The following is a 27,121-nucleotide window of genomic DNA, read 5'->3' as shown; positions in this document are numbered from 1 at the left end:
TATGTTTACTTAGCTGGATATTTCTGGTATACTGCTCACTACACTTCTGTCTGGGCAGCAGTAATACAAGTTTTTCAAAGCTGGTTTTTGGAACTGTGACCCAACCTTGATCTGTTCAAGAAGGAAAAAGTAGCTCAGTTGTGCAAATCTAGCAGATTAAGTCTCATCTGAGTACAGCTGTCAAGTAGTCTGTTATTTCTGTTGCTGTTCCATCACTGAAAGATTTGCTACATTTCCAGGGGTAAAGTTTAGGTTTGTGAGACTGATTTGGACATCTGTCTAATAGAAGTACATTAGGATGCACTTTGTGCAAGCTTTTATTCCTGCACACATGAGCAGGGATCTTTTCTCAACTACCAATGTTTTTTTATCTGGAAATTCTTACATTTTATTTTATAATTGCATTGACAGTTCTTCTGAGAGAGTGATGTGAAAATTGTGCAGGCACTCCCACTTTTAGCAGCATGTCTGTCTACATATTTCCAGATCATTTGCATCCTTTGTTGCTGTAGATATTGGAGTTCTTTATTTTTGAAATTGTATCAGCCTTTTGTGTCAGGCTTAGTAAACCTTTTGCACATAATTTGGCTGAAGTCTTCAATTTAGAAAAAAGGAGAACAAACAGCAACTGAAGATAAATGGAATAGTATTTTTAAAGTAAATAGTATAATTGAATTAAGAGGCATATCTTCAAAGAATCAGTTCTTGCACATGTGTGTGAAAACTCTCCTGTTCCGTTTGTGTCTTGGTAGAAATGACAGAGTAGATTATATGTAGTATTTTATAAAAAATCTGTTTATTACTAGCTTGCCTGAATACTGATATAAAACAAAAGAGATTGTGAAAAGATGTGAAAAGAGAAACTATTTCTTGAATCCATTTAGTTTGGTTAGGTTTTTCTGACTGTATTTAGTCTCTTTTTTTTTCAATGAGCCATCCTGAAAGGAGAGAGTGGATTGCTTTTGGTTGCTGGCATTGACCCGGTAGATGACACAGTGCATAAATGCCGATCAGTTTATCCATTCCAAAATGAGTTTAGGTAGTCTTAAGGAAATTTTTAGATGCTTGCAAGGGAATATTATGATGTTTATTACTGAAAATGTATTCACAGGTTTATTTTGAGTTTGTTTTCATGCTTTTCTTTTTCTCACAAGTTGTCTTTTTATTCTTCCATTTTATTTTGGAGGGTTGGAGGGGGAGCGAGCGTTTGTAAGCTGATTTCACTTGATAATCCATTTCTGTTGGAACATACCTGAGAGGAAAACAAACAACTTATTTGAGAAATGGTGACCCAGCAATGTGTTCAAGATTTATAAAATGAGATGGATCTTTCAAGAGTGATGCTCAGGAAATGATCCTGTCTCCTTCCTGGAGTCCACATGACTATGATAAAGAGAGGTTTAAGGCAAAGCCTCCTGAGCCTGAGGAGGCTCAAAACATTGAAACTTGTAAAATTTTATTTCTAGTCCTTTTTTATTGAGTTCTTCTACCCAAATATCTAAAGTGCATTGTTCTGCTGAGTGTCTGTGGTATGTTTCACAGAGAAGATGAACAGAACTGTTCACTCAGGTGTAGACAGATAAAAAGTGCTTCACTTCACATTTTAGAGTTAAATTGTTATTTTCATGGACATTTCAGGCTTTAAACTAAGGAAACGTCGTATCACCAATGAGCCTACAGGAGGAACAGGAAACTGTCCTCACCTTTTGGAAGCCATCCCATGTGAAGAGCCCTCTTGCTATGACTGGAGAATCACAGGGCTGGAGGAATGCATTCCTGACAATGAAAAGCCATGTGGCCCTGGCACACAGGTTCCTGTTGTCGTCTGCGTCAACAGCGATGGTAAGATAGATGCTTTTCCCTACAGCCCACGCCAGCCAGAGGGAAGATACTAAGATGTGGTCCAAAAGGGTACCAGTTGTTGTTCTAGCTTTCTTGATCCTTAAATTCAAGCTGTCTGGAATAGGTATAAGTGTCCATTAATACTGGAGAGGAAGAGTAAGACCTCTAGTTGCTTTAGGACCAAGCTCCTTCACCTACACTGTGTAGGGTTTCAAAGCTTCACAAAGTGACTTAGAAAAAATTAAATAGAAAAGAGCTATTGTTTGCCAGTCGATCAGATTCATGCCTGCAGTGGCTTGACTGAATTCCCTGATGTAATCCCACTAACAAAGCTGATCCTCTGAGCCTAGAAACAAATAAAATGTGAGCAAAGTAAGATGCATTGCAGTAAGTGTAGCTGGAAGAAAAATAATAATATGTTTATTAAAAAGGATGGTTTGATGGGCATTACAGAGTTGGGTTGACAGTCCAAGCTGTCTTGCTTCTTCAAAAGGTCAAAAAAAATACAACCATTGTTCAATTATCTTCTGTGAGACAAAACATATCTTGCATGACACAGTCATAAAAGCCAATTTTGAAAGCTGCTTACAGGATACTTTAATCTACTGAAGGTTCATGAATTACTGTTGTGAGAATAGTCTTTATTCATTAGCAATATTATAGTCTAGAGCAGCAGATAAATTAAAATAATTGTATTGACTGCAGTGTAGTATGGTAAGCAGCTTCTCAGTTCCAACAGAGAATTAAGTAAGAGGACACATCTGATGAGTGTTAACAGCTGCAAAAAATATTTTGAAATTAGATCAGTCAGAAGTAATAAGAACTGATTATAGAGATATTTAAATCTTGAGCTTTCCTGCTGAAGACTTTAGGTTGTAATTGAGTTTTGGGGATTAAATTGAAATGCTTAGGGTTATAATGTAAGCTTTATTTTTCTGCATACACCTAAGAGATTTAGTAACCATCTTTACAGCTCAGAAAGAGATTAGTCTAGAATTACAATATTCAATCTAGCATATTCTATATCCTTAACTCAAAAAAATTTCCCTTTGCAATTTGATAATTTCTTGGCAACAATGCTGAAACTATTTGTAGGGGTTTTTGTATACATATTCAGATGAAAAATGGCCTTTTCCTTGAAAATCAAGGTGTTTCCTAAATAATTTTGAAGACACTTTAAAATCTGTAAAACAAAAAGACTATTTTTTGCTTTGCTAGATTATGGTTAGTTTGGCTTGCCTTTATTTTGAGAAATTGTGTTTTCTCACACATCTAACATAATTTCTTTCTAAACTGTAGTTTTGTAATTTATATTGACTATAACTTATTGTATATTTGGAGCATGCTAGTGATCCATTAAACTTTGAGATTTTTATGTGTATGATATTTTTAATTGAAGCTTACAGGATTTGCTTTTGGCAATTCATGGGCTTTGGTTTTGGCCAAATTTGCCTTTGAAGACTTGTGTTTAACTTTATTACTCCCAGTATTGGGTTTTTGTCTCTCTGTCTTTCTGAATTATATGGCATTATATATTGCTGTAAATATATGGCCTTATACATTGCCTATATCAGTAATCTGCCTCAGAAAGAGTGAGAAGTCAGGGTTTGGCCTGTCAGTCTTTAAGATTGAAGAGCTGTGGGCTTAGCTTCAAAGAAAGGAGAAAAATTGCAATTATGTCTTGTTTTGTAAAGATCTGATCATCCAGCCATCCAGTCACAAAAATATGTGTTCAATTACATTTGAGAGAATGCAAAAGCAATGGAGAGTAATGTAATGAATTGCCCCAGGTCTTTTGAAATTCCTTCTTTGAAATTCCTTCCTTTAGTAAACAATTTTCTGTGTACTTCACCAGTACTTCACTTCTTCTGTGTACTTCACCAGCAGTACCAAGTGTCTTGTGCTTTGCTCTCTCCTCAGAAGGATTAGCATGATGCCGTAGAAGCAAACAAAGACCCACCAACCTCAGCAATTTCCCCTCCAAAACTGACTCTGCTCAAGCATCTTATCACTTTGCCTCCCACAGCACCAACCCACTAGAAATCCTGTAGACAACTCTTAAATTCTTTCTAAACATCACCACCAATTCCCAGGTAGTTCCCATCTAGTATTTTGGGCTCCTACCCTGGCAGTCAAGAGAATCTCTATGGTGTCCTTCAACCAAAGTTGTAGGTGTCTAGATTCTGCTCTGCAAAATACAAGAGCAACATTTTGCAATCAGGCAAGTTTTTCTTTAGCCCCACAGCTTCAGGCTAGTTCCAGTAAAATAAAGTTTGGAGAATGCTACTCTTCCACTGTTGAAACATCATGGTGTAAATTATTCATTGTAAGGAATTTGTGATACTCAGTGTTCTTTGAGCACATCTTGGGGAAGACTGCACTGTCAGTTAGACACTGTACCTTTATTAACAGAGTACATAATTTGTATCATAATCATGTGTTGCTATATTTTTTATCTTAGTAGCACACAGTGAATTTAATTTCAGTTTTACAGGTAAAAGGGACCATAAAAGAAAACAGTATTGAAAGCATTAACTATTGCGTAAGATTGCTGTTCCTCAAACTAAACTTTGCTTGACAATGTTATCTTCCATCTCTTTAAGTGTTATTATTATTATTATTATTATTATTAGGTATTAAGCCTCCCTTAAATCTTTAGGTGCTTAGATAGGAAAGTTGAAATGAAGGGACTTAAATGTATCCAAAAAAAGAGCATATTGTGCCCTTGGCTTCTGCTTTATAAAATGAAGAAGGCTGATATTTCAGACTAAGCACTGTACCCTAGATGGATAAAGCTCTGTAGCTTTAATGTAAAATAAATCCAACACTGATTTGTAGCTTCTCTTTCTGTGCACCGTTGCATCATTCTATATATCTTAAGCATGAATAATTGGGATAATATGTCTTAACCTGGATGTTTGCCTTCTCAGATAGAATCAAGCAGCAATGTTTGTGAAGTTGTTTCATATAATTGGAATTATCTTTTCTCTTCGTTTTGGTCTTTAGATAAGAGTCATTACAGCCTTTGAGACAACAGCAAACAATAAGGTATCCTCCTGTCTCATTGCTGGAGGCCTGTGATTGTCACTCTTTCCACAGTGGATGGCAGTAATCAGAATTTTCATTCATGCTGAAAAAACATGACATTCCCCAGGTTGTCATTGCAGAGGCTATAATTAACTTTGATGTATTTTATTATATAAATGGAACTTCAGTCTTTTACCATGGAAAGAACATTTTCTGAATATATATTCTTAGTAAATCTTCCAGGAAATTTTACAATGGAGTCTTTTAGGGGAGAAAAACCACCTTTTGGTTATGGAAGCTTCCAGACACGACATAAAGTGATCAGAATTCCTTCATTGTATACATAATTTTAATAATTAGGCATCAGTTGTTCATGTTCCATTCTACAGATTAACTTTTGGTAAGGATAGAATGCCTTTTTAAAAGGCATTAATATTTTTTGTTGTATATGCAATATATGCAAGGCATATACACACATTCATGCACACCCACACCTATGTACATACTATCTGTTATTAAGTGTATTAACACAGTTCACACACAGAACAGTAATTTTAGAACAAATGAATTTGTTCTCTTTCTCTGCAGCTATGACAGTCTGTGAACAATACAGTTTCAAAAATATCTCTGCATTATTTAAAGTCCACAGTGGGAAAGCTGGTTGCTTCTCCACTTTGTTAACAGACATAGTTGTGCTACTCATATGTAATAAGGAAATATAATTTCTGACATAAAAATCTGCAATATTAACTACTGATTAAATGCTTTAAAATGCTTGTTCACTTATTTTTTTCATTTTTGCTTTGGGCTGAAGGCTGTAGCTCAGGTACTGGCATTGTCTGGAGTGTCCTTCTGATCGTCACACAGTCATCTGAAATTATTTGCTCATTTTCTAAGAATTTGTAGATAATAAATTGGTTTACATCCTTTATAGCATGTTGGGCTTCGTACTGCTTCATGTGTTACTCCAGACAAAAGAGATCTCACTTTTGAAGTGCAGATTTCTTCCAGATCTTGTTGGAGTCACTAATTTTGGTTACAGTAGCTCTACAGGGGACGGACAGGAGTGGACTCATTGCCATCTTCTGCCTCACAGCTGAGAGTCTCTTGCCTTGGAAGAGGGAGCCATGGCAACATCAAGGCTCTTCGTTTATATGCAAATTCCTACAACTCTATGAAGTAGCAGAATTGCTGCTGAAGTTATGTAGGCAGAGGTGCATGCTGATGTAGCTGAGTGCCACAAGTTCCTTTCTGGCACCTGTATGGAGGTAGTTGACACAGGTCTGTTTTTTCTGACCTGTCACTGACACCACTGACATCAGTATTTTCTGATGCAAATGTGAGGATTTTACCAGTTCTGCAATACTGGAGGCAAAGCAGTAGTGCTGGTATCAATTAAAAGATATAGAAGGTAGATTGGTCTGTTTCGTTTAGACACATTACAAACTAACTAGTTTAGCTACTTTGTCAAGAGCTGAAGCACTATTATACTGGTCAAAGTGGAACAGAGGACATTTCCAGGATACCTGTCCCTTATCTGTATTTATTCTCAGTTAGTGAGACTAACAAAAGACACCATACTTCAGCAATAAGACATCCTATGCTTTATTTGCCTTACTGTTTTTCTCAAGAGTTAGAAATATTTATTTCTGAAATACCTCTTTTCTTATTTTTGTTGAATTCTACTTTAAAGTTAATCTTACGAAACTTTTTCTTCTAGTTTAAATTTTCTTCTATAGTTTCCTGATCAATATCTCAATTTCCTTCCTTAATTTTTTGGCTGTGGTTTTATATCATCTTACCATAAGCAGGTAATGAAATATGTCAAATAAATTTCAGGAAAAGCCAAAGTTTCGCTGGTGCAACAATTTTTATTTAAATTATTTTGGCTGGTTTCAGAATTGGGTCTTTCAGTATATTTATGGTTTGAATCAAATGCTGAGTAGTCTTCTGGTCGTCATTTATTTTCATGATGGGAAACAATAAGAGATTCAATGGACCTGAGCATAGGTATTCTATAGTGTGCCCATATGTAAAGAACCTATTCTTCTGACATTTCTATTGTGCAGCTTTATGCATTTGATGAAGAAACCATCAGACTGGTTGGATTTTATTATGATTATTTAGAAAAGAAAATACCTCTTTATGTCACTTTATGACTTAGTTCTTTATAAAGAATGAAGAGCCAGATTCAAGTTCAAATTACATTGAATTATTCAGTTATGCCTGTAAGAAAACCCAGATCAAAATCTGGTCAATGCTCAGCAGTCAATTAGCAGAAAAATACAGTAGCTAATGACAGTTCCTTTGAGCTCATAGTGCCTTATGCTTACAGGAACTTGGTTATGTTGGCATTAGTCATCATTTCCCAATCTTTGTTTCCTAGCTAATATCATAAGAGCGTTGCTTTAAACTGTCCTTTGCTGTTGACAGCTTTTTGGATGACCATCTGAGGCATTTAAATCAAATGTAAGATGCACACTTTGTTCCTCACCGTAAGTACATAGGCTATGGAACTTATACCAAAGCTCTTCCTTCCTTTCCTTTGATTTTTCTGCTAGCATAAGGAACTACTGAATATGTTTCTTGGATGCTTGGTATATTTACAAATTTCTTAGTGAAGTAAAAAAATTCAGTAAAATAAATTGAATTTAAAGGACTTTAAAACTGATACTCTTGGGCCATTATATTTCACACCACTGGATTTTTAAGGAATTTATTTTTAAAAATATTTGTTTTATTTAATATGAAGGAGTATCAGGAAAAACAAGGGTACAGTATACTGCTTAAACTATCTCTGAAGTCTCAGAATAGTTTGATAATTGATAACTCTTCTGTCAATAAAAAGTCAAATTTAATTGATGATACCAATTCCTTTTTATCTCTCATCTTGATATTAGGAAAGTGACATCACTACTGATTTTCATTAAAAAATGGATGCTTTTAGTATTTATGTAACATGTAGTAATTTAATTATATGGAAAGAATTTAATACATAACTTTCTTTGTCCATGTCTTTAATAGTTTGCCTGCAATTTGATGTGCTGATTTCAGTTAAAGGGATAACTAAAACAAAACCAATGTTCCATCTGCACAGTCCAATAAACATTAGCACTTACCATATGTGTTTGAAGATGGAGTTGCACTTGGTATGGACAATGTCTAATGAGACATTAATGTCTATAAATAATATAATTAAGGTAAAAACAGGTGGGCCAACCTAATTACCAAAATCTTTGTCTAGTGTAATAGATCATAATGTGGCTGTCTGGTCAGGCAAGTTTGGTGTATTTTGACCAGTTTACTTCTAAAATGTAATGCTGCATTATTGTAAAACTTTTGGACTTCTAAGAGTAGAGGCTGGCTGCTGGAGTGGAAAGTGCTAATATTTTTAAAACATATCCAAGAGAGTGCAATTTTTTATATAATCCATATTATTAGTATCTTTATTTTGTTTTTGATGGCATGAGTAGGATACTGCAAGAACTGCATGTGACTAAATTAGAAGGGAGGGATTTTGATTCATGCATTTTGATTTGTGTAATATTCAGCAATGAAGGAACCCAATTCTGATTAGACTCCAAGCTTCAGCATGGTAAGAATGCAGAGAGGGATAATTGTAGATATACTTCATAACAATTGGAATTTCTTTAGGAAGGTCAATTTAATGTAGCAGAGTTTTTCCATTTATCACTTCAAATTATGCTATTGTGAGGCAAGAAAGAAAAAGGGGTTTAGGGAGTTATGGATGGATTATGGAACAGGATTTCTAGAACTGTATTGAACTCTTTTGGTTTTGGGTTTGTGTGTTAACTTGTTAACTCCCTAGAACATACCCAGAAAATATTTGAAATATTTTTACAAAACTTATTTAGAAGAGATAATTTTGCATCTAATTCTGTTATATATAAAAATAATGCTATAGAGCTATACATTGAGTACCACTTTCTCAGAAGAATATATGACAAAGCACTAGTCATTAATCTTTATGATAAAATGCTCTAAGACACTATATTCTCACTGGGTTTGATGTGAGTCAGTTTTCCATCTGAGAAAATGTTGCACAGACCTATTTATATTTTACAACAACTTGCATATTATGGTCCATTTTCTAGATAAATGTTACCAAATTTCAAAGCTGTGAAACCACTGTTTTGATAAATGGTGAGGATAAAGCCCTCATCATGAGCTACTCATGTTGAGACAGAATAAATGGGAATTTTACTCTCAGTACTTCCAGCCTAGAGCAGCTCATTGTCTGACCTTTCTCATAGATCATAATTTGTGTTGAGTACCGATTAAGGAAAAAATCACCCTTATCTGCCAAAAAATACTTGATTTTACGAGACAACTGTTCCAGTGACCACTTAGAGCCTTAAGATGATATGTGTCATTTTGCAATTCTTGCAACTCTTGTGCATAGCACAAGCAGCAGCTTCACTGGATACTTCAGAAACTTCAAACTAAAACGTGCTCAGACACAATGATTGCTCAAAATCAAGGTAACCATTGATACCAGTCTCTTCAGTGTTCCCAGTGAACTCTTTCAGATGGTGGAGTGCAGGTAGTTTGTGACTACATAGCCACAACCCCAGCAGAGGGAAATACAGATTTATATGTGGGACTTAGTGAAAAAAGGCAAGACAGGAGAAAGAACTGTAATGTTCTGGCCAAAAAATTGGGTTCAAAGCTGGGGAAAGATAGGATTTGATCCTGGTTTCCTCCAGGGCAATTTTCTGAGACTAAGTAAAGAACTCAAAGTTATAAAATGTCTCTACATGACAAGCATTAGGAATGAATTTGGTGAGGTATTTAATCTGCTAAGGGTCAGCCCATGGGAGGATTTGACAAGCAGCTGGAAAGAATTTGGAGGGATGGGTGAAAAGGACATTGAGGTGACAGACTAGGAATAATGTCTGGAGAAAATAAGGCTGGATAAGAAGCCAGAGAATGGGGGAGAAAAGAAAATTCATAACTTCTTGGGCTGGAATGCAATGAATTTTAGTCTGCTTCTGCTTTTGTCTCATGAGAACAGACACAGCAGCAGTTTCCAGCATCAGTGCAACACCCATGGCAGAAATACTATTTATCATTTGACTTCTGTTTTAAACTAGAAAACTGGAAAGAAATATTACATCAAAATTTCATATTTTAGTTTTCAAAAGAAAGCCTTCAAACATTAGGAAATTAAGTTTGTCCAGTCCTTTTGTGAATACATCAGAAAGAAGAATTTAATTGTGCCAACATGACATTTTCTCCACAGAATCTGCCACTTATTTGTGAGACAGATATATCTCCTTCGGTGATTAAGTGGGCATTTTGTAGTAATGAATGCAATATCTGTGAAACAACTAACCTTAGTTGTCCTATTCTTCAGGGTTTAATTTTGCTCTGCTTTTGTTCAGCATCAGCAAAATATAAATAATGCTGACCTGCCACATCTTCAGTGTTATGAAAATAATGCTGTGCTGGTGGGCATCTGATAGTCATGACAGAAAGATCTTAGGAAAAATGCCAATTCCGTTTTAATAACACTTTTAATTAGTGTGTGGTAAATAAAACATTGGATCATGACTTGAACAAAGAGAATAAAACTAAAAATACCAAGTAGCTCCCCATTAAGGAGTTTCCAATCTGTGAACTGAAAGTGGAAGGGACCCAGTGGAAAAATAATAAGCATGTGATTGTACAGTTAAAAAAACTGCATTATACAAAGGCATCTTTCATTTTGGCATTTACTCTTTGGTTTCTTGATATAGTTTTGGGGGATTAACTTGTGGATTAAGTATGTAAATCTTGCCCTAGGAATTATCAGATATTTGTTTCTAATTTTATTTAGACATCCTTTATTGATACTGATACTATTTTATGAATAGTAAATTGCTGCATTAGTGTTTTCCAGAGAAAAGATATTAAGCAGAAAATATATGAAATTTCTGGTTCTGGATGCCTCAGAATTGAGGTTTTTTATTTAAAGAGGGGAAAAAGAAGAATTACATAAGCTAGAAGGATCTTCTGTATTGTGGGAGGCGTCTAGAAAACCAGTTGTGAAAGAGAACCTTATTTTCAGGGTACAATTTATTTCTTTGAGTAGGTGTCAATCTACAATGAAGTCTCTCAGGCTTGTGTGACTTTAGGACATTATCTTGCATAACTTATTAACAGAGTAAAGAGGCTGTAATGTCCCTAAACTTGCAGATTCCTGGGGTTTTTTTGTTCATTTGTGACAATGCTATTATATGTCCTTCCACAGAGTAGGTTTATGAGATGTAGTGGAATTTACCTCTGGTTGTTTTCCTGACAGTTCCTTCTCTGAATCCATACACGTAGACGTTAGGAGAAACAAAAAAGTCAAAAGGATGGGTTAGTTTTAGTCTTCTTGGGAGAAAGACTATGCAAATGTTTCCAAAAGAGAAGATTAATTCACAGGCTGAGCTCCCTAAAGGCATGCTGTGCCTTCCACTCATAATGATGAGATATTCATTGCAAGATGGATAAAAAGGTGTTCTCCAAAGACTGCATTTTATCTGCCACTAGTAGGACACAGACAAAAGCATCCATGAAATTAATTTAAAAACCATTTCTCAGAAATGTGTAAACATGACAGTGGCAGTGATCTCTCTTACACCTCTTGGGTCCTATGTTTTAACTGTGATTGAATTGAGCTGTCAGATTATATAGAGGGTGACAACTCTTTACTGCTGCAGCTGGATGAATAATGCAAAGAAAATATTTGCAATCATCTTTTGCCATATAAAATAATTTTTCTTATTCTCTTAAACCCCCTTTTGAGCTACATGTGTCTTTGTGTGGCAGGAGGTATGACAGTGTATATGAACACACAGTTGTTAGCTTGCTGCAAATTCACAGTATAGTAGTGAAATACTAGATAATTGACCAACTGAAAAATTCACTTAATATTCTGTCAGGTGCAGAACATTAATCATTTTCTTCATCTGTGAGGTAAGATTTTGCATTACAGAGGAGAATAACATTACTCTGTTGGTGGCCAAATTCTAGGAGAATACTGAACTGCTGAAGTATTAATGAACCCATTTATGATGCAGCTTTTTGTAGTTTTTTAGCTTAAATGTATACATTTATTAACCAAAGATAATGTTTATGCTGAAAATGAGAAGCTTGAAGTTAGTGAAATCTTCTTTATTGAAAAACCAGGCCATTTAAGGTAGCTGCTGAAAATATGCACGTTATTACCTCAGTGTAGGGAATCATTGGAATGATTGTGATGAGCACTGTCATTCTACTGACATTAGTGGAACTGTCACATTGTTTTCATGCTACTGCTTTTCTTGCCTATTATTTCCTTTTTATGCTTCTATTCCTAACTCATATCCCTAGATGTTAGTCTAGTTCAGCACATCAGAAATATCTTTTCTAATCAAACTGGTTTGAAGTCATTGACATTCCAGTCCCCTTCCCAAACTTGTTCTCCAGGTTATTTTGACATTATTGGATGGGAGGGGGAAATGTGTAAAATAGCACTTACAATAAAATACCTGTGAAAAGGCTTTTACCTGTGAAATACCTTTTAAAAGGCTACAACAGTCTATGTGTCCACATATGATGAAGTTAAAAATTTGCTGAGAATACTCAGCAGTGAAAAAGTAGTACAATAATTTTCAGTGCTTAATAAAACATGGGGGTTTTAAATAATCAAAAAGACGCATTGTAATAAATGCATGTTGTGTTTTGAAATCCATGTATTTTAAATCCTACAGTATTCAAATAACACCATCACTATTTCTAAAGCCTGTGGAAAGACTTTTCTTGACTTTTAAACACAGTAGAGCTTCTTTAACATTTTAAATACAAATGGAGGAAGTATTTTTAATCTTTTTTCTGGAAGTCATACTTGAATCTAAATTTTTCACTATATGAATTGTGGCTTGATTGGGAAAAGTTTATGAGAATAAACTGATCTTGGAACTAGCTAGCTACTATTGGAACTAGCTATATCTTTTTAAGGTGGCTTGGTGCTTTTGACAAGTGTTTTTAGAAATACAATGGGAATTTTCAAGTGATCTCATCCTCAGGGTTCTCACTGTCCTCTTTTTTCCTTTTAGCTCTGTCAGCACTTTTCCTCTCCTTTCCCCATCCTGCTAAAATGGCCTATTGGTTTGACATATTGATCCCAGCTGGTCCCATGACTAATATTGATTTTATTCTCAATGGGACCGTAGCCTGTCGTCAAACTTATTTTTTCTTTCATATCAAGATGACATTTGATTGGCTTATTTGACACTAGAAAGCAACTCTGCTTGGTTATGATCAATACACTTGTATTCTCTGTTCCTTATCATTCTCAGTAAGACTACATTAGCAAATGAACCATGAAAATGTTTCAACTACCTGTCAAGCAGTAGGAAAATTTTACTCCTGTTGTTAGGCAGTGTTTGGGTACTCTGCTGGAGTCTTTATTAGAATTATTGAACTTCTATCCCTGTGGTACAAGTCTACTATAGCATCAAGTTAAAAGACTAGGAGATTTTCAGCTAAAGGCATATCATGTTTCAGTTTTTGTTTACTTTGCTTATATGCATGAAGGCACTTCCCAGAGTTGATGCAAATTAACTGCAAAAATAATTACTTAAACTATATTAAATGTGTCTGTGAATCCTCTTATTCAAAGTTAAAGTGTTCTTAATTCTATTTGTCAAGAATTTTCTCTTTCTGAGTAAGATAGCCATACAAAATGTTAATACAGTTTAACTAATCTCCTTCAAAGTCCCAGTTTAATTAATTTGGATTAATTCTTCAGTATCCCTGTTTAGGTCAGGCTTTTTCACAGATACTGACTCCAGTAGTTCATTTACAGCCTATTTCATGCTATTGAATATTGAGTGCTATCAGAAGTAGTGAAGAATCAAAGAAGTATCATCTGTAAGAAGAGTTTTCCATTAGTCTTTGATGCATATGATACAAAATATGCACTGAGTACCTTTCAGGGTTGTGTCAGAGATAAAAAGGCTGAGTTACTTCTTAAACCATAGTGCTACAACACAGCCTGAGTGTCTTTGTGTGTGTAGTGAAGGAACTTGCCTCATCTATGTATCTATTTTTTTTCAATTTTTTTTAACTGAGACTCTCGCTGGTAGCCAAGTTTGCTGTATGTTGTATGCCTGGGGGAGCTGATACTGTGGCTGCCATCACCCCCACCACTTAGAAATAGAGAGAAAATTGGAAAAATCTTTTTCAATACTTTCTGAGCAAATCTGAATAAATCTAGCAAAATATAGTGAAAATTTAGAAAGGGCATAAAGGAATATGAGGTGAAGTTTCAAAGTGGCTACCACAAATCTTAAGATGGCAAAAAGAGAACAGTTATTTTTCACCTTTCTCAATCTCGTTGAGTAAAGAAGTCAAGCCCAAATAAGTTTTCCCTTTCACAGAAAAAAAGTGCATAGTGTTCTTTTGGTTTTGATTTTGGTTTCTTGGGGTTTTCTTCCTGAGTTTTCTGTATTTTTCTATTTTAGCATAGTTATGGGATATTATTTTTTCATACTGCTGTTTGATCTGGCCAAATGTCACTGCATTGTAAATAAAAATATATTATTTGGGTAAAGAAGTACTATTTCTTTCCCTGGTTTTATTTGTGTCTGGCAAATTTAGACTCTGTCTACATGACTGTAATCCTGATAGATGACTCTAATATAAATGAAGGTACATATGTTCTGTCATTACCAGACATGAAAATGGGGTTACTGGAAACATTAATATTGTATCTGAAGGTGTTAGTTCATTATGTTGAACCATTATTTTTAAGTTACTGCCAAAGAATATGCAAAGATGTTTTCCAACTGAAGCAATTATAGCAGGAAATACCCATCTTAAAAATATGTCCTTAATTTTTGTGTCAGAGTTTTCCCTTTATTGTTACCATTATTACAAGCTATGGGGTGTTATTTTGGTTTTGGTTATTCCTGTAACTGTTTTGCATGTGGTGCAGGATGAATTAATCATCATGTATTAAGGAATACTGACCTGGATTTTTTTATCAGCAACTCACTTTTCTTGAAATTTGTGTGATCGAAAATTTGGATGAATTTAAGGACAGAGAAGAAAGCTTGTAACCAGCACTGTCTTACCTCTGGAGCAGAATGGCTTTCGCATTGTTCAGCTTTCCTATAAACCACTTGCAGTGCTACCTGCTTCTGCCTTTTGTCTACACAGTTGGTGATATGCTGTGTTGGGCGAAAGGTTAGCAAACACATGCTACCCTATAAGCTGTAACTGAGCTCATTTACTGGTTTGGTTACAGAGAAGGAGCTGAAGTGTTCAGGTACTATGTTTGAAATTATATTTCTGCATGAATGTGGGAGTTCCTGAAGCCAGTGTCATCCCACGCATCAGAATTATTTTTCCCATAAGGTGAATAAAGAAGAAATTTGCATATAGCCATTAACAAGAAGTTATTGCTTGTAAAATGTGGTGTTTCATCTCATTAAGGAATAGAAAACAATAAAAAGATCACTTTTTTTTTTTCTTGAGTGTGTTAACATGCTGTTATCTTTGATTGTAAAAGCCCTGGTTATGGTGGGTTTCTAAGCTCCAGCTATTTTCCTTTGTGTACTACTACTTCCTGTCATTGATAGTCATTTGTCATTGCAAATGTTTGCTTTAAAAAAGTCAAAATCATATTTTAAAATCTAGTGTTTTATTTTAAAAGGTATACATATATCTTCCAGTATTTGCATAGGCAAAGGACAGCAGTCAGTGGCCTTTTCTATAAGTCTCTGGTTTATCTGTGCAGGAAGGGTAAAAATGTAAATAAGATGATGGTACCTGTGCTTGTGCTCTCAAGTTTCTTGTTAAAAAAAAAAAAATAGAAACATACATATTTATGAGATTCACAGTGGGTTTTTTGAGTAAGTGGCCGAAGTGTCATGTTTACCATTTTTCTTTCAGTAAGGAATAAGTGCATGATACTACTCTGAAAGCAAAACCACAGTAAATTTGCACACACAAACCATCAAATCAAACAGTTTACAATCCTGCAATGTTTACATATCATTAAACTATTAGACCAACTTTCTGTCATTTCTGCATAATGAACAGATGTGAGTAACCAGTGTATTTGTCTTCATTGAAATCAGTGCCGTTTCTACTTAGGCTTCTTAGAAGAAAATTACTTCAAGAATATTAACCATCAACTAATTAAGATGTACTTAATTAAATGCAAATGCTACTTAGCAAAAGTAATTGAGAGAAAGGCATGTGATTAGGGAATTAGCAGCTGATTTAACACTTGGAGCTACAAGCTAGGCACCTAAGCATTAGACAGGAATGTAAAAGCTTCACTCGATAATAATAATACAATGGAAAAATACACAGTCTTTTCACATTCAGTTTGTTGGAAAACTTAGGAGTCAACAAAGTAGGATATATTGAGGTCATAATCTGTGGTTTATGTTACTTTATGTTTGATAATTAGAGAGGTTAAAAATTGTTCCAAATGTTGAAAATTCAACGATATTTTTTGACAGTCGATTCAAGAACTGTAATGGAAATTAATTACTAAGGTAATAGAAATTAATTACTAAGGTAATTAATTACTAAGGTAACTGTTGCTGCTGTTTCGAAAGACACTGCCATTTTACTAACATTAAAAGGTTTTTTTGGAGCAGGTATGAATAAATACCATCAACGTGATATGAAGGATAGTGGGATTAGTAAAACATTTAAAGTTTCCTATTGTCTATCAAAATATGTGCTATTTGCTAGTATTGAACTGACAGAAGGGCAAAACTTGTTCTGTCAGTCAGATACTGCTGCACGTGCTGGTTTTTTTCTTCCAAATACTCTTAAGATTGTTGAGCTAAACAAAATGGTAAATGATGAATTTCATGTAAATATTATCATTTCTCCTTTCTATTTGATTAGGTTTTCAGAAATTAACTTCTAAATTCTCCCTACTGAAAAATCTGGGTCAGCTTTTGAAGTTGTGTATACATTTTAATTAGAGACACGTGCTCTAAGACAGTGTTCCTCAGAGAACTCCTCCTGTATAAGGAAAAGCAAACAACAAAACAGAATTGTCAGAAAAAAAAAAGGAAAAAAAATCAGTCTGGGTTCCTTTTCTAAACATTTTAAAAGGAAAACATCACACTACTTCTGGAGCTTCTAGGTTTGGAAGGAAAACACAATTTGCTGTCACCTTCATGCTAGGCAGGCATGATTTTTCCTGTTGTGGTGAAGTTTGGTAAGCAGTTAGTGATTAGAAAGAGATGCAGAAGTATTAGAAATTAAAACATTAATTTCAGTTTATCCTGGTGAATTATTACTATCTTCTCATTTGCAGATATAAGGTGTCCTGGCATGTGAAGACGTATGAGGTTTTGATAAGTTAGATAGCTTTTCTGTAATGTGAAGAATTTCCATTTTGCATTAGACTCATCATCCAATGTGTTGATCAGGTTATTACTAAAGAAAATCTAATACAGAATTTCACATTTGGATAGATTTGTACGTTTTCCTACTTATAGATTTTCTCAAATTTTTAAAAAATTGTCTTTGGGGTCATTACAGTTAAACTCATTAACATTGCTTCTCTACTCTTACAGTGTAGTCATGATATTCCTGTAACTTTGAGGCAGGTGGATTATGGACTGATGACTTTTTAGTGGAGAAGAATATGGTTTACTAACTGTGACTGTGGTAAAACTTAGTTCCAAGTGAAAACAGGAGTGAGCACAGAGAACAGATCTGATTTCAATAAGTTTTGAATATAGATAGGCATATTTTGTTCTTGATGGGCAGAGTCCACACAGGATTTTTGGCTCCTCAGCCAGTCTGACACATTTTGAGGTTAACAAGGGGGTCAGTGCAAGGACAGGTATAGGTCCTCATGTGAAAGGAATGCATATGGGAAACTGCATAGGAGTTCAAGATAAAGAACATTCTCAGCCATTTCAGCCTTTACAACTCATACTAGAGGCACTTCAATACTTTCCTGTTGATTATTTTTCTACACAGGAAAGGAAGGAAACAGTCAGTGGCAAGCAACACAGCTCAATTTTGCTATTGTGTGAAGTAATACTGCATTTTTCTCCTGCAGCCTCCATGCTTAGAGGCATTACTGAAGGCAGTTAAATAATGACAAGGCCTCCCTCACCTACAATCACATAAAAGTTGAGCTCTGGATTGCTTTTCCAAATATTTCAGCTGCCCAGCATTTTTCCAATGGATGACACATCATGTACAAGATACTGGTAAAATATACTTTTTTCCTTCAAGTTGAAGATATAATACTAAATCTGAACATATTGAAACAAGCAATAAGTAATATGAAGTCTGCAGTTCACTTCTAGCATTTGGGCTCAGTTGCTGTCATTACTTCTTTTATGAACTTTGAAATACAACTTTAAAATTTGTTTTACCAATGTGTGATATTCCTGTCCTTCACTGATTACCCACGCATGTTAAAAATAATGTTAGCCATTAAAGTTCAAAAAACTCTCTTGATTTAATTCCGCTTATTTTTATTTTATTGTCAAAATTTACTTAGTTTATATCAGGCTATAGATCACTCTTTCAGAAACAATTTCCTCGTTTAGAACTGAGACCAGGCTCATTGACTTATTACATAGGGCTCTAGCAGCAACTTTATTTTATGCTGATTTTTTTAAAGTTGTTCTCTATGCCTCATTGAATCTTGCGGTGATTTTACTGTTCATTTTAAGGCTTAAAAAACATTTTTCTCTCTGTTAAGCACTTGCCTTCCCATTTACTACAGGTCAGAATTTGACAGCAATTTTTTACTGTGCACTGAAGCATGCACCATGTTAAAAGATGCACAATAAGCAAGAGGGTTTCTTTATCATGTCTCTCTAGTGATTCCAGCTCTAGGAATGCTTCCCATTGGAACTTAAAGCATTTTACAAGAAACCTAAATACCAGATACATTTTACAGATGAGTAGACAAAACCACAAAGGGCTAACATGATTCAACTGCATTAACCACACAACATGGTCTAGCTCAACTTTTAGCATTCAGGCTAAATTTTCACAGATACAATGCCTGCTTTGTGAATGTAATAAAACAAGAAAGGTGATATGAATACTGATATTATTAATCAGTTTGTCCTGAATGCTAGTCACAAGCTACCTCTCTGATCTGTAAAAATTTGCCTATTCTGTAGTTTGGGATTCTTTTTTTTTGTTGGCTTGGTGGTTTTTGGTTGGTTTTGTTTGTTTGTCTTAAAACAACTAAATAGCTGTCTAGTTCAGTAGTGGCTCTCACGTGGGCGTATTTTTCAGGAAGTCTTTGAGCCAAGAAGTTGGCCAAAAGGAGGTCTTAATGTAGTGACTTGCTCCGCTGATTGTTTGGATGGATCCAGAATAATTATTTGATAAAGAGATAGGTATTCAAAAGACTATCCCATCAGCACTCCTCACTGATATAAATCTGTAAAATAAATCCCAGGAAAGGTTTAAACAATTTTTGACATTTTAAATTTTTGAAAAAAAACCCTCTTTTGCCTCCTGCCATTTTTATGGGCTGTTATTTCCTTAAGTGCTATTTGGAGATTTTAGTCCAAATTGTGTGTCTCTTGCCTAAGAGAGAAATATAATTCAACAACATAGGCATTATTTACAAATATGGAATATTGCTAGATTCCATTGGTAGATTTTAATGAACAAGTCAACTGATAAGTGGTGAAGATTTCTCTTGACGGAAATGTCATATTCTGTTTTCATGTCTGTGCTTTCTACTTTTTTGTCATTCTGTTGTTTAGAGTATACACCCAGGGCAGACACCTTTCAGTAATTTTTTTGGAGTTCTGTCTTCAATACTTATGCAACATAAATTTATACCCATAATGTTCAAATAAAACCATAGAATCATTGAATGTTTTGGACTGGAAGGGACCTTAAAGGTCATCTAGTTCCAACCTCTCTGCCATGAGCAGGGGCACCTTCCACTAAAAGAGGTTCACAGCTCCCTCTAACCTGGGATGGAGCATCCATCATGTCTACAGACAACTTATCCAGTGCCTCTCCTCCTTATGCAGTAAAGAATGTTTTCTTTAATCTTCTCTCTTTTAGTTTAAAGCCTTTCCCCCTTGTTCTATCATCACATGCATTTTCAAAAATCCCTTTTTATCTTTCTTGTCAGCCTTTTTCAGGCACTAGAAGGCTGCTATAATGTCTCATTGAATTCTCTTCTCCAGGCTGAACAACTTCAATTTTCTCAGCCATTCCTCATGGGAGACATATTCCAGTCCTCTGCTCACCTTCATGGCCCTTCTCTGGACTTGCTTCAACACTCAATGGCAAACATTTTCAAATGGGACTTTTTCTAAGTAGTCTTTACACTGGCATTGTTCCCAGCTTATGGTTGAGTGGTTCCTGGTGGTTGACTACACTACACCCTTTAAAGAGGAAGGCAAAAAAGGTCAAGTTGTTCATAAAATCATTAGTGGAATGTCAGAAACAATTTAGTATAAATAAAATATTTCCCTGAAGATAAGAAGTACTCATTATAAGACATTTCTTCCAACTACATTTCTATGCTATTGAATTCATCAGATAAGAATTGGACCCATGACAAAAACGAAATGCCAGTATGTAAGATAAATATCTCTAGAATGTTTTCTCTGTAAAAGCAAAGAAAAAATAAGGCCTTTGATTTTGGGAGAGAGTGAAGGCTTGGTTTTATTTGAGGTATAAACTCAGACTGAAACTAGGTCAAAAGATTCTTCATTGTGGGACGAAACTAAGCTTGAGTTTAAATTTTAAAAAAATAAATTAAAAGCCAATAAGTGATAAATAAGGTCAGTATAGTGTTGTTTGTTTATACTGTGACACACTGTTGTGATAGTAGCATTTCTTGCAAAGTGTGCATGTGTCCTAGCGGTTTACCTTATTGAGTCTTACCTAGCAATGGAACAATTTGAGAGTAGGTTTCACCTCTTTTCTAGCTTTTTCTTCCTGTTTGAAAAAGAACCTTAGTCCTCTCCTCTATCTCTTGTCCTTGAGCCCAAACAAATGCCCTTCTGATGAAGCAGGAAGAATTCCCTCCTGCACTGATGTCAGGGTGTGATGACCTGCAATATAAGAGAAGGAACAGCGGATGCAAAGACTGAGTCCAGTGAGGGAACCAGAACCTGGCATGGGAGAACCACGAAGCCTTTGGCAGGGCTCAAATTTGTATTCTAATATGGGAAAATATAGCTGTTGAGACTGACTTGATCTCAAAGGTCTTTATAATTCAGATGACTATGACTACTTTAGGCTATTTTAAAAAGCATGAGCTGCAGGATTTTCCCGGGTTTTCAGAACCAGGGAAGATTGATGTTTGCACTTCTGTTGTGCCTAAATATTCTGTATGACTAAAATATTTGGCACTGTTCAAAAGGATCTAATTTTGAATGGATGGCCTTCATCTTTAACTCTTTCACAAAGAATTTGATTAACACTTCTGGGATCTGATTTAGTACTAAAACACCTCCTGGATTCAGGAACTCTGTTTAAGAGATTCTTATTTAAAAGACTGTAAACTTTGAATAATAAAAATGTAGTTTATGTAGTTTCTGTTTTGATTAGTATTTGAATAAATTCATGATTATACATCTATTGAACAATGAAGTGTAATCTGAGACTCAGTAAAGCAGAATTTTTACATATATATCTTCATTTATAATGCGCTCAGTTCTTACTGAATTAGCTTTCCGAATCCATTGTGGTAGTTACTAATAGTAACTGATGCCTTTATGATTCAATTACAGGGTATTTGATCAATATATCTAACAAATATTTTGTTGTATTGAAGACTTACATTCATTTGCAAATATTGATAAGACATTATTTTGTTGACACTGGCTATTAAAACAAAGGGGTTGACATGATGGGTCTTAGAAAGTGCATAATGTAGACAACTCATGTTTTGTCCTGTCAGAATAATGTAAAATTCAAGAGTGCTTCAGTGGATGAATCATAACAGAAGGTTTTATACCCAAGTACAGCAAAGATCATACAGCACAAAAGGCATTGAGATGCTTTGAAGTGTTACCCTTTTTAGAAAATAATTTTTAAAAAAGTTTTATATTTACAAATGAGCTGGCTCTTTCATTCCTTAATTATATGTGGTTGTCAAGGCCTCAGAAGTCCAGTATGCTATTAGATGCAACATTTTCAGTTCATCATAACAGGCATTATGTTGTGCAAACAAGTCTAGAATTCTAAAAACTGGACCTGAATCTTTCTCTCTTTCATTTTTTCCATTATTTGCTCCAACATGAGGATTTATCACGGTACTTACTGATACCAGAATATGTGGTCATTCATTCTTTCCCCCTTAATAAATATAACTTATTTGATCAAGAAATCATGTCTCCTCACAAAACTATCCATGTTGTGATTAAGGTGCTGTTTGGACAGATCTCAGCCATAGTGGTCCCACGATTATCTGATTGAAAACAAAAGCAACCCTGCTACTTAAATACTAGCTGATATTTCATTAAGAAATTCACACCAGCCTGGATCTTATTATTTTAATGAAATGTGTACCTACAGAACACAAATGCATAGATCTTGTTATACCTCCATGACACAGAGAGTGATGTGTTGCTGATTTGCTAACAAATGAAGATCTTTCTAACCAAACAACAATCTGACTGTAATTTACTGCATATTTTGATGGATAGCTGCAATTCAAAGGATGAATCGTGGATTATAAGCTGGCTAAATTAGGATGTTTTTCCCCTTCTCCCACAAATCTGCATGAAAACTGGGTCATTTCTATACATACATCTCTATGTACACAGTTTTCCATAGGGTTGTTATATACTCTGTTACATTTGGGTTTTGTGTGGGATCATGTATTACAAAACAAAAGCCTAAAGACCATCCAGACTGGCATTCACTTAATGAGACTATCGAATCAACCTAGGTTTAAGTATGCTCTTCTAGAATATGAGGCAGAGGAGACAAGTAATAAAAAAATCTATTTACCTTGTTTGTACACAAGAACAGAATCTAATTTATTTGTGCGCCCATCTGGACTAGATTGCTCATTTTAAGTTAATTTAGCAAATGATAGACTGCTACGGCCTTTTTTTTTCTTTTTTCCCCCCAGGAGAAGAGGTTGACAGGCAGCTGTGCAGAGATGCCATCTACCCGATCCCGGTGGTGTGCGAAGCGCCGTGCCCCAAGGACTGCGTGCTCAGCACGTGGTCTGCCTGGTCCTCCTGCTCGCACACCTGCTCCGGAAAAACCACAGAAGGGAAGCAGCTGCGCGCCCGCTCCGTCCTGGCCTACGCGGGGGAAGGTAAGGGCTCGCCCTCTCCTCTTGGATTGTCAGTCCTCAACTGCCTCTGTAATGACAAAGTAATTTCTTGATCGACAGAAACAAATTGCTAGGTCACATTGTGGGGTTTTAAATATAGCAAAATTGTTTAAATCGTTATTCTGCATTTACTCCTGGTACCTAAAGCTGTTTTAAAGAGGGTTTATTTTGCTCATTTCAGTTACTATATTTTTTAGTGTACGTAATGTTAGTGTTTCCATTTCAGATATATGATTTTCTTGTTTTCATTAAAATTAAACAAGACAAACTTTTCATCTGATACAGGTTAACAACACTAATTAATGTCCAATTTGGAAAGATATAAGTATCCTGAATGCTGAAAAGATGAGAATTTTAATGATGCAAGTGGTGTCCAATTTGGAAAGATATAAGTACTCTGAATGCTGAAAATATGATAATTTTAATGGTTTAAAGGTTAGCAAAAGGGTTTTGTAGTTTCTTTTCTCTAATTGGTAACTTATGTTACCCCACTAACATTGTTATTCATAGAAAAACTTTAGGTTTTGCCCTACAAGTCTCGACTCTTGATTGGTTTCCATTTGTTCAAGTGATCCTTGTGCAGTGTCTGCAGCATATGCAAAGAGAAGATGCAGCTGGAATATAAAGGAGAAGAGAAAACAAGTTTTAGATACAGGTTCATGGCTCTTCTTTGATGATTTCCCATGGTTCCTACAGCTCTTTTTGTTTTGGTTTTAAGTACTTGGAGAGGTGGCTGGGTTATAGAGGAAATGTATTCTGTATATAACATGGTTCAAAAATAGCCATGCCAAGAGTGCCAATACCTCGTGCAACACCAGGAACCAGGAGACATAGCCACTAAAGAGTTCTTGGAAGATGTTTACTCAGATATATTACTGACAGAAAAGTTAGATGCCTCAATATTAAAGGATTACATGCACATGTTAGTTCTTCTTTTAAACTATTGAGCATTTTATTACTTTATCTTAAGATCACATTTAGCTGAAGAGTGAAAGCTGCAAGGTATGGAAGCAGTGAAACAGAGTAACTATATGCTTTGCTGTTTGCAGACACAGCTAACATTGCTAAAAGTGTACTCTCTATTTGGCAGAATTTGGGTGATTGTGAAAAAAAATAGCAGAGCACTTTCAGCCTTTTCTCTGAAAGGAATCTTTGCTAGAAATGTAAGTTGCAATCAGAACTGCACTCTATTTTAGTAGGTGATGCAAATAGTAAATTACTTAGATGATCTAATGTAACAAAGTAGAAACCTTTTTGAAATTATAAAAAATTTGGTTTGTGGGGTCCCTTTTATTTATACAGTGTGTCAAACAGACTCATTTTGGTGGAAACACAGAGACATATAATTCAAATAAACATATATTCATGTGCTTCTTGCTTGTCCATGTAGGTCAAGACAATAGATTTTCTATATACTTTTGTAATTTTCCTGGAGACAGAAATTTAAATCCTGATAATCATGCCATAGAAGTCAAAACCTAAATTACTGGAAAAATTATTCCACTTTCTTATGCTTAATCTTAAAAAGTAAGCATACTTCTTATTCTGACTTAGATACTTAATACAACCTAGGTTAATTTACAAGGCTGCAGATGCAGCAAAGCTGTTCAGCATCACCTGGATTTTGGATATGTGAATTTTATTAGTATTTGTTGTGCAGTGATCACAAAGACTGACAGATCTCAAACCACAGAGGCTGTAGTGAAGAAATCCCTAAAATAAGGCTGAAAAACCTAACTGAATATCTGGGTGTTGTAGTGCTTCAGCTTTGCTCAAACCCTGCCTTCTTTCCCACTGTTTCAGATGAAGTTATTCTGTGCTCTTTTTAAGGATGCAAGCTGCTAGGTCTGCCCAACTTACCCAGGAGTGCACTCACATCTCATCAGATCTCTTCAATATAGTGCTCCTTTGCACTCCATACAAACTCAGAGAATGAAAGCATCTAAGTAAATGAAAGAACCTTCCAAGGTTTAGGGGATTTTTACAATTTTAGCTAGAAAGTACTTTCTACCTTTTCTTGTATTATATTAAAACATTTATCAGTTTAACTTTTTTTCATGCTTCAGTGGAATGAGTTATTTTCATCTTTCTCCTCATACTCCTGTTATGCCTCTTAGTCATTTGTTACATGACAAATAACTGAATGACTTTTCACCTCCAGAATCCCATGACTGAGATCAGCTGTGTTCCCAAAACATAAAATACTGGGTGCTGGGAGGTAATTTCTTGTTCTAGGAGCACAGAATATATTCATGTGTTTGAACATCTGTATTCCACTGATATAAAAGGAAGCTTCACATGAACATTTTTTGGAAAACATGGCAGTTCTCAGTTACATTCAGAACTTAGAAAAAATGCACAGAACTGTAGATGGAAGCTCTGCAAGCATCATGTAAAACTAAAAATTTCAAGTCTCATAAATGTAAGACCAATAATTCCATCTACACATTAAAGCTGAGTTCTGAAAACACCTATCAGTTCTGTTCAGGTGAACAGTCACACAATTTTCTTTTGGATTTCTGAACCTTTTCTTGAGCTGTTGGTATGAGAGACAGACCAGCCTAGGTAAGCTATTCCATAGTAATTTCTGTATCCTGTTGCCTTGAGTTTTTTTCTCAAAACACAATGGGACAAATATATTGCGAATAAATATATACTATTCCTATTGTGTATCAGGACTGGATATTAATTAAAGATCAAATATGCAAGACTGTTGCAAATCCATGAATAAGGCTAAATTAGTATTCTAAAATGACATAAGGAGTCCAGGTGTGAGTCCTTGATCACACATATCCTCCTGCTAGTCATTCAGTGCGCAAGCCTAGAAAGATCAAAGCATTGCAGGCATTGCATACGCAATGAAAACTGCAATCCATCAAAGTATCTGGTACATTTAATTTTCATTCATTTGCGTACTTAAACATGAACACCCCCTGAAATATTTGAGGCTCTGTAGATACATGTGAAATAGGTTTTTTATCTGGCTCTCAGATGGCTTTTTATCAGGTATTGTCTGTGATTGTTCAGCTTCACTCCTCTTTGAAATGAAAAATACTATATTCTACCATTTTTCTTGTTAACATTGGCATATAACTGTCTGTAATAGAGCTATGTCATTTCACACCTAAGAAAATTTTTTTCCTCTTCGTACCAATCTATCTCTGCTGCTGAATTGGTTTGAAGAAACCATCAAGGTAACATGACTGGCCACCAGGAAACAACCACAGTCTAATAATTTTTTTTAATTTGATTTAGAATAGGAATAATTCAGTAGTATTATAATAATTCCTCAGTGTAAAGAATAGGTTCACAGAAAAACTGTAAGCTGTATGTAAAATACAACAAATATAAGCCATATGTAAATTACAACAGTGACAAAGTTTTCTAATGAGCTCTGGGATACCAACTGCCCCTCCAGCACTACACTGATTTCTGCTTGAGCCAGGAGCTGACCTCAGTTGTACCACCCTCTCATCATCATTTCCTCATTCCAAACAAGACCGTTTTCATGTGCTCAAACCACATGCTGCAGAGCCTCAAGCACAGTGTGGTCATGCACATCTGGGATGGGCTTATTTACTTGCATTCAGTGAAAAGAAAGGAATCTCTTCTCAAGATAAAGACTTACTGTCCTTTGTGAGATGACTCCATGTGAAAATGAGTGTCACAATAACAATTTTTTGGTATTTTTTTCTGAGATCATTGTCCTCAGCTTGAAGGTTTGAAAGGCAAAGTGATTTATAAATTTGCCTGTCTGTGAGACTGCCTATAGTGTTAGCTCATTTGTGTCACTGTCAAATCTATCTTCATGGTACAGTGAGAAATTCAGAAAAGTCACTGTCTCAAAATACAAAATGACAGCAAAGGACGTAGTGATGTTACCTCATACAGTTGTTCTGCATAAATCCAGTAAGGTATTGTATACAGCCCAGCCTATCTCTTGAA

At 35.3% G+C, this 27,121-nt stretch overlaps 1 protein-coding gene across 3 annotated transcripts in view; it reads left to right on the top strand.

Moving 5' to 3' along the window:
- Positions 1–27,121, top strand: part of THSD7A (thrombospondin type 1 domain containing 7A) — a 273,595-nt gene that overhangs the window by 180,360 nt on the left and 66,114 nt on the right. For all 3 annotated transcript variants that reach the window (XM_030971359.1, XM_030971358.1, XM_030971360.1), the window contains 2 exons: positions 1,639–1,842; positions 22,967–23,158. In XM_030971359.1, the coding sequence (XP_030827219.1) occupies positions 1,639–1,842; positions 22,967–23,158 (396 nt within the window). The remainder of the gene's footprint in view (positions 1–1,638; positions 1,843–22,966; positions 23,159–27,121) is intronic.

This window comes from Camarhynchus parvulus, chromosome 2, assembly GCF_901933205.1.
Source record: "Camarhynchus parvulus chromosome 2, STF_HiC, whole genome shotgun sequence".
Taxonomy (NCBI): Eukaryota; Metazoa; Chordata; class Aves; order Passeriformes; family Thraupidae; genus Camarhynchus; species Camarhynchus parvulus.
The sequence above is the reverse complement of the archived record's forward strand: the minus strand, read 5'-3'. Positions and strand labels throughout refer to the sequence as shown.